The 18,691-nt window shown below is 38.3% G+C and overlaps 1 protein-coding gene across 2 annotated transcripts in view; it reads left to right on the forward strand.

Annotated features, from left to right (window-relative positions):
- The first annotated feature begins 3,778 nt into the window (after positions 1-3,778).
- CD36 (CD36 molecule (CD36 blood group)) overlaps positions 3,779-18,691 on the forward strand; it is a 66,423-nt gene continuing 51,510 nt past the window's right edge. For both annotated transcript variants that reach the window (XM_089685836.1, XM_089685844.1), the window contains exons 1-4: positions 3,779-3,913; positions 10,884-11,041; positions 14,935-15,079; positions 18,014-18,193. In XM_089685836.1, the coding sequence (XP_089541962.1) occupies positions 3,797-3,913; positions 10,884-11,041; positions 14,935-15,079; positions 18,014-18,193 (600 nt within the window). In that variant the 5' untranslated portion in view covers positions 3,779-3,796. The remainder of the gene's footprint in view (positions 3,914-10,883; positions 11,042-14,934; positions 15,080-18,013; positions 18,194-18,691) is intronic.

Genomic DNA, 18,691 nt, shown 5'->3' on the forward strand with positions numbered 1-18,691 from the left:
TGTCAACAAAACTTAGATTTTATTTCCATCATTTACACTTTCAAAATAACAGAAAACAAAAAATGGCATCTGCAAAAGTTTGGGCGCCCTGCAGAGTTAATATCTTGTACTGCCCCCTTTGGCAAGTATCACAGCTTGTAAATGCTTTTTGTAGCCAACCAAGAGTCTTTCAATTCTTGTTTGAGGTATCTTTGCCCATTCTTCCTTACAAAAGTCTTCCAGTTCTTTGAGATTTCTGGGCTGTCTGTCACGCACTGCTCTTTTAAGGTCCATCCATAGATTTTCAATTATGTTGAGGTCAGGAGATTGTGAAGGCCATGGCAAAAGCTTCAGTTTATGCCTCTTGATGTAATCCCCCGTGGATTTCGAGGTGTGCTTAGGATCATTATCCATTTGTAGAAGCCATCCTCTCTTTAACTTCAGCTTTTTCACAGATGGCATCAAGTTACCATCCAAAATTTGCTGAAATTTTATTGAATCCATTTTTCCTTCTACTCATGAGATGTTCCCTGTGCCACTGGCTGCAACACAACCCCAAAGCATGATTGATCCAACCCCATGCTTAACAGTTGGGCAGCGGTTCTTTTCATTAAATTCTGTGCCCCTTCTTCTCCAAACGTACCTTTACTCATTCCAGCCAAAAAGTTCAATTTTAACCTCATCGGTCCACAGAACTTGTTTCCAAAATGCATCAGGCTTGTCTATATGTTCATATGTTCAAACGATGATTTTTGTGGTGAGGACATAGAAGAGGTTTTCTTCTGATGACTCTTCCATGAAGACCATATTTGTACAAGTATCTCTTTATAGTGGAATAGTGTACCACAACTCCAGTGTCTGCCAGATCTTTCTGGAGGGATTGTGCAGTCAAACGTGGGTTTTGACTTGTTTTTCTCACAATCCTGCGAGCTGTTCTGTCTGATATTTTTCTTGGTCTTCCAGATGTTGCTTTAACTTCCACTGTTCCTGATGACTGCCATTTCTTAATTACATTCCGAACAGAGGATATTGACATCTGAAAACGCTTTGCTATCTTCTTATAGCCTTCTCCAGCTTTGTGAGCGTCAACTATTTTCAGTTTCAGATTTCTAGACAACTGCTTAGTAGAACCCATGGTGCTGATTGTTGGGGCAAGGTCAGATGAGTCTGGGCATTTAAAACCTTTGAGAGTGACATGACCTGGTCTTCCCAGACAATGATTGAGAACAATCCATGACACTGGCAGGTCTCAGCTTTGCAAAGGGGGCAGTGCATGCTATAAATTCTGCAGGGTGCCCAAACTTTTGCAGACGCCATTTTTTTGTTTTCTGTTATTTTGAAAGTGTAAATGATGGAAATAAAATCTAAGTTTTGTTGACATATTATAAGAATGTCTAATCTGTAATTTGATGCCTTTTGGAGATTTTTCCATCTTTCCTTGGCTTCTTTATGCACATTAATACAAATTTTTAGCTGGGATGCCCAAACTTTCGATCCCCACTGTATTTGTTTATCCATTCAGTGATGGAAGCTGGCCCCTGATGTCATACCTGTCCTCCATTGTAATCCAGGCGGGAAAAGCAACAGACAATCCCAGAAGCGATGTAAAACATGTTACTTCTGGGATCTTGCTAGGTAGGGGAGATTAATAAACAGACATTCCCTAGTCTACCTTCCCTCTACCTAGTGGACGGGCCAAGGATTTGTCAGCCTGCACGTGGGAAATTAGAGCCTGTGAAGCATGGTGAGGTGTCGCTTGTGGGGGGGACGAATGTGTAAGTGATCCCATGGCTGTACAGCTAACGGATCACTTCCACCTGACACTCAACTTGTCAGATTTTCCCTCCTAATTGAATAATGATCATTCATAACCTTTTTCATAAGTATGTTTCCAAGAACAGAAATGGTGCAGAAAGAGAGAAAATGAAAGAAAACCCTAAGCTGACTATATACTTTACAATTTAATTATGCGGTATTCTTTCAGCTGATGACACAGGTGATTGTAGCAACTGGCCCCACAATTTTGTTACAGTGATTTGTCAATAAGAAACTCAAAGTGATTTCTGTGGGGCCACCAACAGTGACTTTGTTGCCCTATCCCTCAGCTTTTTAGATTCATCAACATTTTGGCTTGGCAGCAAAGACACTAGCAACATTCCTTCTTAAAGCGATATTAAAGGTTTGTTTAAAAAAAAAACAAAACAAACAAAAAAACCTGGTATACTTACCTGCTCTGTGCAATGGTTTTTCACAGAGCAGTCCCAATCCTCCTCTTCTTGGGTCCCCTCCAGGTGCTCCTGGCCTAGTGCCACCAGTAGCAAGCAGCTTGCTATGGGGAACCTGAGCAGGCTCACTCCAAATCCACTGCTCTGTGTTGGCTCGGCCTCTCTCCTCATTGGCTCACTGGCTGCGATTGACAGTAGCAGGAGTCAATGGCTACTGCTGCTGTCTCAGCTAATGAGGAGGGAAAGAACCAGGAGAGCCAGGGCTCGCATGCACATTGCTGGATCGAGATGGGGTGCAGGTAAGTATTAGGGGGGCCGGGGGTGCTGCTGCACACAGAAAGTTTTTTACCTTCATGCATAGAATGCATGAAGGTAAAAACCTTGAGCCTTTACAACCACTTTAGTGCTTTTCTACGAAATGTTGCAGCTATTGCTAGGCTTAAGTACAAATCACTGAAGGAAAGGGATTTGTAACAGACCACAACCCAGTGCTGTAGCAAACCTCCAGTGACTCTAGTGGTTAAATCACTAGCTACAAATCACTATTAATCACTGGCATTATCAATTTTTAAGCAGTGATTCAACTTAACTAAAGTGGTTGTAGCCTCACATATAAAATCTGAACAAAGCACATATTTCTACAGTGTTTACTTGCCTCTCTCCAAAGCACTAACTATCATTTGCTCTCTGCTGTCTCATTCTTCTGTTATCAGCATGAGTGGCTTCTGATAAGTTTTCCTGACACCCAGAACTAAAAAGGTGACAGAGGAGGGAGCTCCAGCACACAGCCTGTGATTGACTGCCTCAGCTCAGTTCTTGTGTGCTGTGTGAAAAGGGGGGTGAGGGGTGTTCCTTCCTTCCAATCAGCTCTCAGAACTCCTGTATAGTATGTAACTGCATCTCTCCATCCTCTACTTTGTGAGTCTGTGAAAAATCCTTTTTGTCTCTGAGTTTTGCAAAGGTGTACATGACAAATGGCCACAAATAAACAGGTACAACTTATGTAGGAGGATTTGTTTCATCTCTTTGTATCACCTGAGGCTAGTCAAGTGACTAGGTATAGGTGAGGGTTTATAACCACTTTAATAATCAGTTCAATATTTTTCCCACCCTTCAGTAAAATAAAACTGTTGATTGATCTAATGGAGAGTATGGGGATCTAATGGAGAGTACAATCATATTGTAACATACAGTACATGTCTAACTTTAGACCGCATGTCATCCCTCCCCCAAACACCCAGGCACAAAAATGTTTTATGTAAAGCTGTGCTGGGATTTTCTGCATGGTGATATTTTACCCAGAAAATACATAATTGTATTCATAACCACCAATTCTATGAATGTACAACATATACTGTATCTTTAAAATTCGATGTAACAAAGTAAACTATAGTGTTTGCAAAACCTATTATCTTATCATAGCCTTGTGGTTTCTTGAACTTTGGTCCATAATGACAGACTTGATTTTCTTTATCACTGTAGTTACTGGTAATGGGAGAGTTATCTATCATGGTTCAAAAATGACCTATATAAAGGACTGATGCTTTTCAATCTGTCTCACAACCTTCTTTGGATTCCCTTTAACAACAAACATGTGCAATAAATTTTGCTGGTTAGTAGCGGGATCTGTGGTTGGAGGAGTGTTGACTATCCTTGGAGGAGTCTTGTTTCCTGTGGGAGATTTGATCATTAGCAATACAATAGACAAGGTACAGTATGCCCATTTTTTCTTCCTATTCCATTACTTGGTGATATAGAAAACATGCTACATGATTTAAACATCAGCAGCCTGCTGCTAACTGGTACCTGCAAATAGGCAGAACCTCTGACAACTATTTGTTTCAACTTGGCTGTATCCAGGGTTTACAATGTAATCTGTCTGAATTTTAAATAATCATTTACTGTATGCTATGATCATTTAAAGTATTTACAAAGAATCTGGAATCTTGTAAATGATGTGTACTTACTACTTAATACAATGAGGACTGTCATGCTTTCAGGAATTGAGTAGGAGAAATCTCGGTAAATATTTGCAACTTTAACAGTTAATGCAATGTAAGGCTGTGATACAGTATTATACTTTAAATAGTGCCATTAAAGAGTGCATTTAAAGTGGTATTAAAGCCAAACGCAGCTTACCAATTATTAATTACGATACAATGGCCATATTAGTTTTAGTCTTTCTTCTATTTCATCTGGTGATCCAGTCAGCAAGTCTGGTATTTATCAGAAAAACAATCTCTCCAGCAGAATGTATCAGTTTACATGGATGAGACAGACTATTTAACAATGGCAGGGGTGATTAAAATGATCAGCCTTTATTTACTCATGTACAACCTTTATCCCAAAAGGAAAAAAATGGTATGCTGTAACTAATTATAAAATGTGAGCTGAAGTTTGGCTTACATTTTTTATTGTATTTTAATCTGCTGGTACATTTAACACTCCCCTCCCCCCCAGACTGACAATGCTGCTGTCTGCCTCCTGTACCTGTGCCTAAGGGCTATCTTAATGCATGGAGCCCAGGGGCCCCATGATGATTTTGCATTATATCATACTTGCCAATTGTCCTGGACTTGCCAGGATAGTCAAGCTTTTAACTAAGCTGTCCCAGGATAGTTCTGGGCAGCATTCCGGAAACCTGTACTGTGCCCCCCTGATCCAAGTATTGTGTCCTTCTGATCCCCCATACTGTGCCCTTCTGCCTCCCCCTTGTACTGTGCCCTTTGTGTTGATTGGTCTTTGATTTATGGCACATTTTCTTATTGTTTAAAATTGGGTTTTATTAAAAGTACTAATAAATATAGTGTATGGTTAATTATATCAACTATTTATACTTTGATTCTTGAGAGTAGGTACAAAAATTGGGGAAGGCTGGTAAGGGCCCTAGTGCATTACATTGCCCAGGGGTCAATGATGCTATTAAGATGGCCCTGGTACTTATTCCTCCAAAGCTGTATCTCACTTATACCAGAGGGGTGTTACTGGTCAGATCACCATGCGCAAACAGAGGGAAAAACCCAAAGAATAGAAAACTGGTACAGCCACCACATCTAATGATTGGTAAGCTATATATTACATTTTTGGTATATTTTGGGTTTAATACCGCTTTAAATAAATGACAATATACCCCCAGCCCCTAAAAATCTAGGCTTTATTTCATTGTTAATTGGATATTTAATTTATGATTTTCACGTGAGTTATTTAACATTCAACAGACTCACTAACTAATAGGTTCTATTTAGTCTTCTATTAAATAGAAAATAATTACCACTAACTTGGCGTAGCCATAATAGTAACAGCAGAGGTAACAACAGTAGAAGCAGCAGTAATAGCAACAAAAGTAGTAGTAGTAAAAGTAATCACACTAACAGCAATGAAAATGGAGATCTAGAAATCCAGCTCAGTTTAAACTTTAACGTTGTTTATTCCTTCAAGTGATGTGCCCTGCTGTTTCTTTACTTTATTAAATAAAAAATTAAATGCATATGGTGTGGTTTGCATAAAATTGGTTGACAATGGTCAAGCACAAAGCAGATTGAAGCTAACAATACGTTATTAAATAAAAAATTAAATGCATATGGTGTGGTTTACATAAAATTGTTTGACAATGGTCAAGCACAAAGCAGATTGCAGCTAACAATACGTTAGCAAGGATTACACCTACTGCACATATGAATAGACTGGGGCAGACATTGAAGGAAAAAAAAAATCAACAAAGTGGGGTTGATTGAAAAAAGGGAAATAAACTGTTCAATTAGCAAGGGAAGATGCACTATGCAATGACATTTTCCCCAGAGCATAGAGAATGTAATGCAGATTCACCTAGCAAAAAATACCCAATCACGTGCAAGGAAAATAAAAAAGGAAGCATTTTTGCTTGCACATATACTCAATATAGTGACTTGTGACAAAAAGTGATAACACAAATAAAAGTGACCAACCCTAGTGAAAGGGTCACCTTGGTGATCTGCAATAGTGATACACACACTAAATATAAAATAAATATGAACTCATGTTAGTGTCCTTATTCCTTCTCAAAAAACTTTTGAAATCAAACACTTTTTAGTCCATGAATCACAAATGATAAGTGTTTATAAAAACATGCAATGTGTATAAAGTGGTAAATTCGTGCAAGTGCCAGCACACTCTTTATCCACTCCAGCTGCAGTGCCTCCTCACCTCCTTAATGCAACCTCAAAGGGCCAAATAAGCATTCAGGATCACTCTGGATCCTTCAGATCACCGGCTAGTAACTCTCCTTTGGCAAGGATCACTTATGGTCTCCTGTTCCTCCTTCAATGCCTCCTCCTGTGCCCTTTATAAAGGTACTATGTAAATGCAGTCCCTTCCTCCTGCTGTATGTGGGTAAGCTGCATCCATGTGGTACTTCCTGGGTGTACTGGGTGTGTAACGATAGCGTCCTCAACCAGAAGCTGCGTATCGGCGTACCTACGCGTTACGGCGCGTGGTCTCGTGACTTCCTCAGGGTATCGCCATGGAGACGCAGCTGCTACTTTTATAGTGGAATAGGTGTATGACACACCTCTTATTCTATTGGTTAACCGCAGCCATTTTGTAGAAGCCTAGAGATACATACTACACTGGCTTCTATACCCAGGAAAAACCTATAAATCCAGCTCTCAGCCCCATTAAGCCTTCCAATCAGATATATTAAAATACATATTGGATATATTAATAAAAATAGTATAGAAATGTGACTTTTATCATGGTAGGTGCATACTAGAAATAATTAAAATATTTTATAAAAGGGGACTGAACTATTTGTATATACAAAGTCTATACGGCAAATGTATACACATACACATAAAAAATATAAAAATTAAAAAATAAAAATACCCATAAAGATAAAAAATACCAAAAAAATACTAAAAAATACCCTAATACTACATGTATGTATATGTTACCCACACACTTACATAGATCGCAAACTGAGATATATAAAATTAATGACAATAAAAATAAATCCATAAAAATGCATAAATAAATAAATATATATATATAATAATCATGATAAATAAACAGCCAACAGTCTTTATTCACCTCATAATTATTAAATTATTAAAAATCACTGATAAAACAGTTGAGGTCAAACTCAACGTTCAACCCTCTAGGGACCATCGTTCTCATATAATAAATCCACCTTGATTCGGCTTGACTGAGAGATCTACTTTTGTTGCTGCCTCTCCAATACCTATTTTTCTATACCCCAGAATTTCATATTACTGGGGTCCTTATTGTTTTTCGTGGCAAAATGCCTTGAGATGTTATGCTTATATATAGCGCTGCACTATTTATTTTTATATTTATCTATTGATTGGTTATCACTATTTGGTGTTGGCTGCTAGTGATCAGGGCTCATTTCCATATCAGCGCAGGAGGATTTCTAGTTTATTTTGCTTGCATATGATTGGATGTTGGAAGTATATTATTATTATTATAAAGGATTCATATAGTGCCAACAGTTTGTGCAGCGCTTTACAAAATGAAGGTAGACATTACAGTTACAATACAAGAGGATACAGAGGGCCCTGCTCGTTAGAACTTACAATCTAGGAGGAAGGGTTGAGTGATACAAAAGGTAATAGCTGTGGGAGGATGAGCTGATGGAGGAAATAAAAGGCAGTTTACTAGGTAGAAGCAGGATAGGCTTCTTTAAAGAGAGAGGTTTTCAGGGATTGTCTAAAGGTGGATAGATTAGGAGATAGCCAGACAGATTGGGAAGGGAGTTCCATAGGATTAGAGAAGGTCGGGAGAAGTCCTGGAGGTGAGCATGGGAGGAGGTGACAGGGGAACTAGATAGCAGAAGGTCTTGGGAGGATCAAAGAGAGTGGTTTTGTTGATATTTTGAGACCAGATTGGTGGTGTAGCTGGGGGCAGAGTTGTGGATGGCTTTGTAAGTTATTGTTAGTATTTTGAATTTTATTCGTTGGGCGAGTGGAAGCCAGTGGAGGGATTGGCAGAGAGGGGTAGCAGACACTGAATGGTTGGTAAGGTGGATGAGCCTGGCAGCAGTATTCATGATGGACTGGAGGGGGGAAAACCTATGTAAAGGTAAGCCAATGAGGAGGGAGTTGCAGTAGTCGAGGTGAGAGATAACCAGGGAGTGAATTAGGAGCTTTGTGGTAATATTGGTTAAAAGGGGGCGTATTCTGGAGATGTTGCGGAGGTTGAGGCGGCATGATTTGGACAGAGATTGGATGTGAGCCTGAAAGGATAGTTCGGAATCCAGGGTTACCCCTAGCATACTGGCATGCAGGGATGGGTTGATAATGGTGCTATTGTTACTGACCGAGAAATCAGGAGAAGAGGCACGTGGGGGAGGAAATATTATGAGCTCAGTTTTGGATAGATTGAGTTTTAGGAAGAGATGTGACATCCAGTCTGATATGACTGTTAGTAAATCGGTGATACGTGAGAAAACTGATGGGATGAGCTGAGGAGTAGAGAGATAGATTTGTGTGTCATCAGCATAGAAATGGTATTGGAAACCATGGGAAGCTATCAGCTGACCCAAGGAAGAAGCGTAGATCGGGATTAGGAGAGGTACAAGGACAGAACCTTGGGGGACCCCAACGGTAAGAGGAGTAGGAGAGGAGGAAGTAGAGTTGTAAGAGACCCTGAAGGTGTGGTGAGATAGGTAAGATTCGAACCAACGGAGAGTACAGTCATGGAGAACAAGTAAATAGAGCTTTTTGAGGAGGAGGGAGTGGTCAACTGTGTCAAAGGCAGCAGAGAGGTCTAAAAGTAAAAGTACGGAATAGTGACCATTGGTTTTAGCGGTTAGTAGGACTCAGCTCATTCACTCTGGGTATAATTCCCTTGAAAAGTGCAATTTCTCTTTTAAAGTGAACGGTCTATTTTTTTTCACTGGCAGTTATGGGGATGCAGTACAGGGGTGGACTGACAACTCATGGGGCCCCCGGGCAATAGGGGATCACGAGCCCTCGGGCAGTGCCCGAGTTTCCAAATGGTCAGTCCGTCCCTGATGCAGTACTTACTTCCTTCAAACTGACTTTGACAGCTTTAGTGCTCTTACTTGATGTTACTTGCAAACTACGGCAGTGCTAAATAAAAATCATCTGTAACAAATGCAAAGATGGATATTTGAATCTTTAACTGTATAAGGAGTATAATGTTTTTGCAGAACTCTATTGTACTGGGTCATAGTGATTAAAGCAGATATGTGTTAATTATGGTTTAAAGTGTTACTAAACCCAGGACCCTGCATTCACTATATCTGTTCTCCCACAGTACACAGAACATGGAAATGCTATTTTTTATTGGTAAATATAAACTGCTAAATACCTTTTCTCATCAGCAGTTAGAGCAGTCTTGTGACTTATATTAGTGTCCAGCAGAGCACTGGTTAAACCTTGTAGAATGAGTATTCTTTCTACTCTAGGAGAATGCAGAACCCCTGACCTCTGTCTGAACAGTGCTGATTTTCCCTGTGCTGATCACATGCACTCTCCCAAGAAAAAAAAAATACTCTAGCAATACACACCAAACTGAACATGTGCAGAGATTCTCCACATGACATGTCTTATCAGGAGATAAGATGAGGACACTGGAAGAAGGGAAGGATCAGAGAAGTCAGGATCAAACTGAATTTTTACACCATGCAGAGGATTATCCTCTTAGGTTCCACAGTGAGTATAACAAGCATGCTTTACTACATATACAGACTGATTATACTATTGTGGGTTTAGTAACACTTTAAGTTTGCATCCAAAGGGATAGATTTAATTCTACAAGTTTGTGACCAGATAGCAACTATCTGCCTCTGTCCTCAGTTGTGCCACAACTGCAAGCACTTATTGAGGTTGATTTACTAAAGAAAAGTTGAGCAGCCTGTGTTTTTCTTGTGATTACCTATGGGTTTCCCTTTGTATCCCGAACAATTTTTCTATCAGTTATGGCTGCAATCTTTCTTGGTCTACCTGACCTTGGCTTGGTATTAAGAGATCCCCGAACTTTCCACTTCTTAATAGGTGATTTAACAGTACTGATTGGCATATTCAAGGCTTTGGACATCTTTCTATGTTCTTTTCCATCTTTATAAAGTTCCATTACCTTGTTACGCAGGACTTTTGGAAGGTCTTTTCTGATACCCATGGCTCAGTATCTAGCCTAGTCAGTGCTTCCACGTAAGAGCTAACAAGCTCATGTGTGTCACCTTGTGTGTCTGTAGCAAGGCCAAACATTCCAGGGTATGTAAACTTTTGATCAGGGCCATTTGGATGATTTCTGTTATTATGATTTAAAAAGGAGCCAAACAACTATTTGATAATAAATGGCTTCATATGATCATCATCCTTCAATAAAAGAGTATTTTTTAGCATGATCAGTCATATTTTCAAAATCAATGCCAAAATTTTTAAAATTTCTGCCAGAGTATGTAAACTTTTGAGCACAACTGTATGTGTAAAAAGTCAACAAATTCAATGGGGTGTACTTACTTTTTCATATATTTGTATATCAGGTGCTCCTTTGTAACATAAATAGCATCGAAAGTGATGTGGTGTGTTTCTAATAAACTACCATCAAAATCTGTAGGTTGAGAACTGTTATTGTAAGTAATTTATCCTGACATAAATAATTACAATTTATCTTGATTTTTTAAACATCCTATCTCTGTATTTTTTTGTTCATTAGGAAGCTGTCATTGAGGAAGGAACTATTGCTTATGACAACTGGGTCGTACCTGGAAGTTCCGTCTATAGATATTTTTGGATTTTCCAAGTTACAAATCCAGATGCAATTTTAAAAGGAGGAACACCAAATGTGGAACAAAAAGGACCTTATGCATATTTGTAAGGATATAATTTTTAAGTTGTACTTCATATTTGGACAAGCTGACAGTGTGTCTGTAAGGATGCAATTGGCTTTAAATGATCCTTTAATCTATTCAGGAACTATTCTTGTGTCAAAAAACAGCCACACATTAGCCTCATTATTTTTTCATATTACTTTTTTCATAAACAGTAAAAAATAGTGAAATAGAAAAACAAAATTGGCAGTGCACAAAAAGAAAAGAAAAACACAACTACAAAGAAAGCTAAATTAAATAATCTAAACTGCCATAAATACACCAAAAAAACAACAACTTATAAATTAAAAAGTAGTAGTAGTACATATCAAACAAATTTTGCCCAAACTAATCATAGAGAGAAACTGAGAGTTCCTAACTCAGTAATAATTTGCTGAAATAATTGTACTCATCCCTAAAACTGAGCATGTCAAAAAAGTAGCATTACCTACATTATGACTTTTTTTCTTTTAAATGATCAGAGATATATATATATATATATATATATATACATATATATATATAATATTAAGAAATGAACTAACTGTATGCAGGATTAGAAGGCTCTTATTTTAGTGGGGTTATATAGTAATTAAACATGGCTCATATTGCCATTGTCTATGTAAGTGGTGCAGTTGTCTAACCATGATGCATGTTCTGTGCCGGGTTCACTGATAACCCTGGCCTTTAGGGAAATAATTTAAAGAAAGCAAAAACACATCGTAGTTAGGTATGCATGGCAGTACTTAGATTTATGAGTGACTTTGCAATTTATGTCATCTTCCAGCCAACCATGAAAAGTTGCAATTTTAAATAGACAGGGGACCCAACCTAGCTATCTAATGCATCTACTTTTCATGTTTATGTTGGTTGCACTAGGTGTCCCCACTTATTAAATATCTGAGCTTGTAATTTTGGAGCCTAGATTCTCTAGTTACCAATTCTTCCCCATCTAAAAGATATTTGGTGGAAAATCTCACTAGACCTCAAAAAAATTTAAATGTAATGGTACAATACTGTTCAGTCTTCTTTGTAAGCACATGCTTGTGATAGTAATCAAAGAGTAAATCTGCACTAAGGGATACATTCATGTAAATAAGCAGCCACTATACCTGTGATACAAGTTAGTTAACACTAAAATCAATAAATGGCATATCTAATACATGAGAAATTATGTGATTCTATAAGTGATACAATTAAATCATCAAATACTAAAATGATAAATGCCACAAAAAGTGTCCATATAAAGGTAGGTGTTACAATACGTGACACAATCAAATAATAAAATGCCACAAAAAGTGACCATAAAAAAACTGAGTATAGTGTCTCTCTATTGAATACTCCTCTTCTACAATAAATCTCCAAGCAACAGGTGAAAGTGATCAATGCAGCTTTACCACTTTAATGCCAAGCAATGTGCCACCTGAGTCAAACCCAGAATACAGAAGACATTACACCAGAATCATTGCTGTGTACCTGAGAGCTGGTTTATGTGCAATAATCATAATGGTCTGGTCAACTGGTCTGGTAAGAAGCCCTTTTATATAGTGGTGGAGGTGGTGGATTTTTCCTCATTGGTGACACATTGTTTGGGATTAAAATGGTAAAGCTGCATTGATCACTTTCACCTGTTTATTGGAGCTTTCTTGGAGAAGAGGAGTCTTAAATAGAGAGACACTTTACTCGATTTTTTTATGGACACTTTTTTGTGGCCTATATTTTATTTAATTGTATCACGTATTGTAACTTTATTTATGTTGTTAGATAAGTCACTATTGGATCACCTTGTTTTTACATTTATACTTAAAATGTATGTAAACCCAAATAATAAATCTGTGTAAAATAGCTCATATTTTGCCTTATAAATGTAGATGTGCAAGTGTTTTCTTTTTGTACTTGCGTAAGTGAATGTTTGATGAATACTTGTTGATCCTGTCAGCTGTTGTGCTCCCTGAGGCTTCTTTAACTACTTGCCCTCCAGTGGATTTACCCCCCTTCCTGACCAGGCCTTTTTTTGCTATACGGCACTGCGTTACTTTAACTGACAATTGCATTGGACATGCAATGCTGTACATAAATTAAATTTATGTCCTTTTTTTTCCCCACAAATATAGCTTTTTATGTTGGTATTTGATCACCTGTGTGTTTTTTATTTTTTGCACTATAAACAACAAAAACAAAAACCTGACAATTTTGAAAAAAAAATATATTTTTGACTTTTTTGCTATAAAACATTGATTTACGTGAAAGTTATAGTGTCTACAAATGGTGGTATATATACTGGAATTTTTTTTTCATACTAGTAATGGCGGCGATCAGCAACTTATAGCGGGATTGCAGCGGGCATTTTGACACTGGGTGGGAACTGACTAACTGCCACTGACATTCCCAGTGACACTAATACAGTGATCAGTGCTAATAAAAAGCACTGACACTGTACTAATGACACTGGGTAGGCAGGTGTAACATCTGGGGAGATCAAAGGGTTAACTGTGTGCTGTGTTACTGTATGTGCTGTGTGTGTTTTACTAGGGAAACATGCTGCTGCGCAGAGAAATACACAGCAGGATGTTATTGCTGGCAGGAGAGAGACCTGAGTTGTTTACACGCAGGTCTCTCCCCTGTCACTGTTTCTCAGTGGTTGCCGGGTGCTGGTGGGGAATCTCCAGCTGGGACCAGGTGATCAACACCTGTAGTCACCAATGGTGGCGCAGGTAGAGCAGCGCACGTGCCCCCTACCCAGAAATGCAAATTACGTATATATGCATGTGATTTTGCGCAGCCCTGCCGCCCTTTAGCAGTATTTCTGCTATAAAGCAGTGGGGAAGCAGTTAATAGGGTGACCAACAACCCGAAATGCTACAAGAAAATTGTCATCCTCCAGCTGTACTTTCTTCCAATCCACTGCAGCCAATGCCCCCACTAGATGATTGATAACTGCTCTTTAGCAGACTTCCTGCCATGCTTGAAAGACAGTTTGGCTTGTTACAGGAAATGCACAAATAACAGATCTACTGCCGAATAGTAAGAGGAGGACATTCGTATTTGGGACAAAATTTCAGAATCTGCTTTGATTAAATTAGAGGGAGCAGCTGGACTTGGATCATTTGTGGTGCTGTGATTTTTAGTCATTTTTTTCCCTTTTTTGGAACATCCTAAACTTCCTACTACACAAATTAAATGGATAATAACATTTCTACATAACAAAGAAAAATGATGGGTAACCAATTTTGTAGTTCCATTTCAGATATGTTATGTATACAGTACCTTGTCATAATTATAAACAATCAGCAGTGCCTGGTTATCTAATATACATTTAAGCTGATACAGTTCTATTGGAAATTATTCAGCCTGTATTGTATATTATATCAAAACTGAAAACTAAACATTTTTAGTATGTGTTTAAATTTGTAAGGAATAAAGACAGATATCCACTAAATATAGATATTCATCTGTCAGGACAGAAATATGGGAGAAGTTGTTGCTTAAGCCAACCATAAATGTTCGAATCATTTCCAGTTCAGCAGGGACTTGTCGAGATTTGATCCATCCATGGGCAGGCTGATTTAACAACTGGTTTATACAACTTGGGTAGAACCAACTTGCCGGATTTTACATGTGCTTATTGCCAGCGGTGAGTCTGTGACTTGGGACAACCATGTGGCTTGTGAAATTTTAGCAGCACCACCTTGATATATACATGCTTGTTCCAGGTCATCTATTCACAAAATAGTGAAGAAAGGAGAAAGTCCACATCACTAGAACCTTGAAAAATAAGCTGGCAATGACTGCTTTCATATTTATAGCCTGATATCCCTTTTAATTAAATTTACATAGAAATGTACAGTTTTTCTTTTGACTTCTCACCACACTTATAAAAACATTTTTTTTTTAAAGGGTCAGGTACGTACCAAAGGAAAATGTGACACAGAACAATAATGGAACAGTGTCCTTTTATCAGCCAAATGAAGCCATCTTTCAACGGCATTTGTCTGTTGGGCCTGAAGAAGATACATATACAGTTCTTAATCTGGCTGTGGCTGTAAGTAAGAACATTTAAGTTACCAATCTACGATGTCATTTACAACCAACTGAGGAATTGAACACTTCAGATGGAGTTAATACTATAAGCAGCACATGGAAAACCATATGCAAAAAAAAAATTTCTCCTGGTCAGGCAGTTATGAAGTTAGCTCAACCACAAGGAATTATGGTATGGTACATATGTTATTGTGTTTTGATGTATTTTCAGTGAGCTTCATTCAGCTAGAATATTATATATGTATGTGTATATATATATATATATATATATATATATATATATATATATTGTGGTAGTGCGGTATCATGCCACGGTGGAAATCACGATGGAGACCCAGGATTCTCAACCATACAGGTTGAGGGGCTCCAGGCAGATCTCATAATGCAGAGGAAACTGGTTTATCAGTTTCCTCTTTGGTTTGTAAAGCCTGTTTTGGGACCTGTAGCCTGGAGACTTCTAAGAGATTTGGGAGGGATGAAATCTCCAATCCTGGGCCCATATTTTGAGAGCAGCCAGCGCGATGATTGCACAGGTGTGTGCAGCCTTTTTTGTGGAGGCCAGGTCATAATTCTGAGCTCCACCCTGGCAGATGGGAGGTCTCTGCCTTGGAGTCAGGTGGGCTCCACCAAGGAGAGGTGGAAGCCAAAAGCAGCAAGGAGCTGTTTGAGAATAGCTGTGTGCTAAAACAACCCTGTGGAAGAAGTCTGTAGGAGACAGATATAGAGCGGTATAGCTGAAAGAGCCAGAAGGCTGAATTGTTTTGCTTGATGGTGGATACCCCTGCGTGGGAAGCATTTGTGTTTCTGGAACTTTTTCTTTTTAATAAAATTGGGCAAAAAGGCCCTTAAAGAAGTGAGTTGCTGTGTGTTTTAAAAGAAAAGCTCTACCACTTTGATGCGAGTTCCCACAATATATATATATATATATATATATATATACAGTGCTCATCATAAATACACCCCTTTTGAAATGTAAGACTTTTTATTAATATCTCAATGAACACAAGCACAATTTCCACAATTTTGACAAAACTTTGTTTTGTTTTATATAACATTTGTTTAGCTCATTACATGAATTAATTATTAATCTAATTAGATTACAAAATCTTCAGTTTTACTCAAATTAGTTGATGCAAAAATGAATACATCCTCAACAAAATCTACTATATATAGTATTTTGTATGACCTCTAAGATTTGTAAGGACAGCAACAAGTCTTCTAGGCATGGAATAAACAGGTTGGTGACGTATTGCCATCTTTCAACGGCATTTGTCTGTTGGGCCTGAAGAAGATACATATACAGTTGATGCAACAATGAATACACCCCCCAACAAAAACTACTACATCTAGTATTTTGTACGACCTCCATGATTTGTAAGGATAGCACCAAGTCTTCTAGGCATGGAATAAACAAGTTGGCGACATATTGCAACATCTATCTTTTTCCCTTCTTCAAGAACAACCTCTTTTAGAGCCTGGATGTTGGATGGAGAGTGATGATCAACTTGTCTCTTCAGAATTCCCTATAGGTGTTCGATTGGGCTCAGATCAGAAGACATACTTGGCCACTGAATCACTTTCACCTTGTTCTTCTTCAGAAATGCTACAGTGGACTTAGATGTGTGTTTTGGATCATTGTCAAGTTGGAAAAGTGCACGACGACCAAGGGCACAGAGTGATGGTAGCATCTTTTCTTTCAATATAGAACAGTACATCTGTGAATTCATGATACCATTAATGAAATGCAGCTCCCCAACATCAGCAGCACTCATGCAGCCCCACAGAAGAATACTACCACCACCATGTTTCACTGTAGGCACCACACATTTTTTTTGTACTCCTCACCTTTGTGACACCATACAGTTTTGAAGCCATCAGTTCCAAAAATATTTATCTTGGTGTCATCACTTCAGAGTACAGAGTCCCAGTAGTCTTCTTCTTTTTCAGCATGAGCCCTGGTAAATTCTAGATGGGCTTTTTTGTGCATGGGCTTTAGGAGAGGCTTACTTTGTGTATTCCTTTTGTATATTCATTGCTCTGAATCCATTCATATTTTTAGAAGTTATTTTGGAAGATTCTGATTCATTTGTTATGTATCCAGTGCAACTTGACATTGTGACTTTCTTGCAATTTTGATGGGATTTGCTTACGACTTGTTTACTATTTCAATGCAACTTGCTTGCAACTTTGGCTTTGCGCAGTCATAACAATAGAGTGTGACACATATATTATTGAACTTAGAAAGCCATCTGAAGTCACACATGTATGAATATGAATGAATTTGTTATTTTTATTATAATTTATTTTGGATTAATTAAAATTCGTTACTATTGTGATTTGGAGATTCAGATACATCTGCATCTCCAAATAACATAACATAAATATGGTCCGTATTTCGATTCGTAACAAAACCAATCGCACATGTCCAGAAGGTTATGCCTCCTCAGTAGGCAGGTTCACTCTGCGTTCACAGTATATCCTAAGTCAGAATTATTCAACCCAGAAGACGGAGGACATCTGTTCGTAGAATGCAATAACTGTTGGGACAGCAATGGATTGGTGGTGAGTACTGCAAAGCTTCTTTTTTATTTTAACCCTCTGGTGGGGGTCTGTTTAAAAATTTCCCCTGAGTAAGGCTTTAGGTTAGGTCTGTTTGTTTAGTAAATCAGCCTCGCTATGTCATATATAATTTAGGCTATATTCACACTTGCGAACGTGCCCATCAACGACTACATGCAAGAACCCTATTGGAGGTTCCCAATGATTAGCTGCAGGGCAGTCCTATTGAAGTGAAATGTAATATTTTCATTGTTTTTTCATTTCCATGCTTGATGCATACATATAGTTCTACTTTTAAGATCACTAAAGCAATTAAGTTCTATTTATTGTTCATTTTTCCTTTTACTGACCACTTGCTATTATTTGTGCATATCAGGCTGCCCCAGACATGTTTAAAGGAGCCGAGACATTAATAAACATCTTCATAAAGTCTTCCAATTCATCATTGTTTCAAGTCAGAAGTGTGAAAGAGTTACTGTGGGGCTACAAAGATCCATTCTTGGAAAAAATACCAGATATCCTCTTAGCAGATAAAAGCACTGGAGTATTCTATCCAGTAAGTATAGATCTAATATATCACTGGACATCAAAAATTATGATGAAGCTGTACAAGTGTTTAGATGCAAGTGTAATATTTATAAAGTATTTATTTGTGGCCATTGATTTTATATTCAGTTCATATGTTCCCTTTTGTAAAACCTTCTGTTAGTTTGAAACTAACTTGTTTGACTCGAACATCTTCCATTCGTGTGTTTGACGAACACATGAATGGTAAGGGCATTTGGCGGGTTTCTCACCCACTGCACCTCACATTGCAGTGCACTCTGACAGTGCATTGTGATTGGCCAAAGCAATGCACCTTATCACAGGTCAGGTGCAATGCTTTGGCCAATCATGGCACACGTTGATGTCACTGGGTGACACCACACCCTAGACATTTAAGAACTTTCAGGCCAGCACAGCAGTCAGATGGCTGGCAGCCAGCGTCGAGTGCAGAGTGGGTTTTTTTTCTTTTTTTGGGTCGGCAGTGGTGGTGGACATCATGATTGATGTT

The sequence above is a fragment of the Staurois parvus genome, unplaced genomic scaffold (genome assembly GCF_062004578.1).
Source record: "Staurois parvus isolate SC_StPar_1 unplaced genomic scaffold, SC_StPar_1.0 ptg000019l, whole genome shotgun sequence".
NCBI classification, from domain to species: domain Eukaryota; kingdom Metazoa; phylum Chordata; class Amphibia; order Anura; family Ranidae; genus Staurois; species Staurois parvus.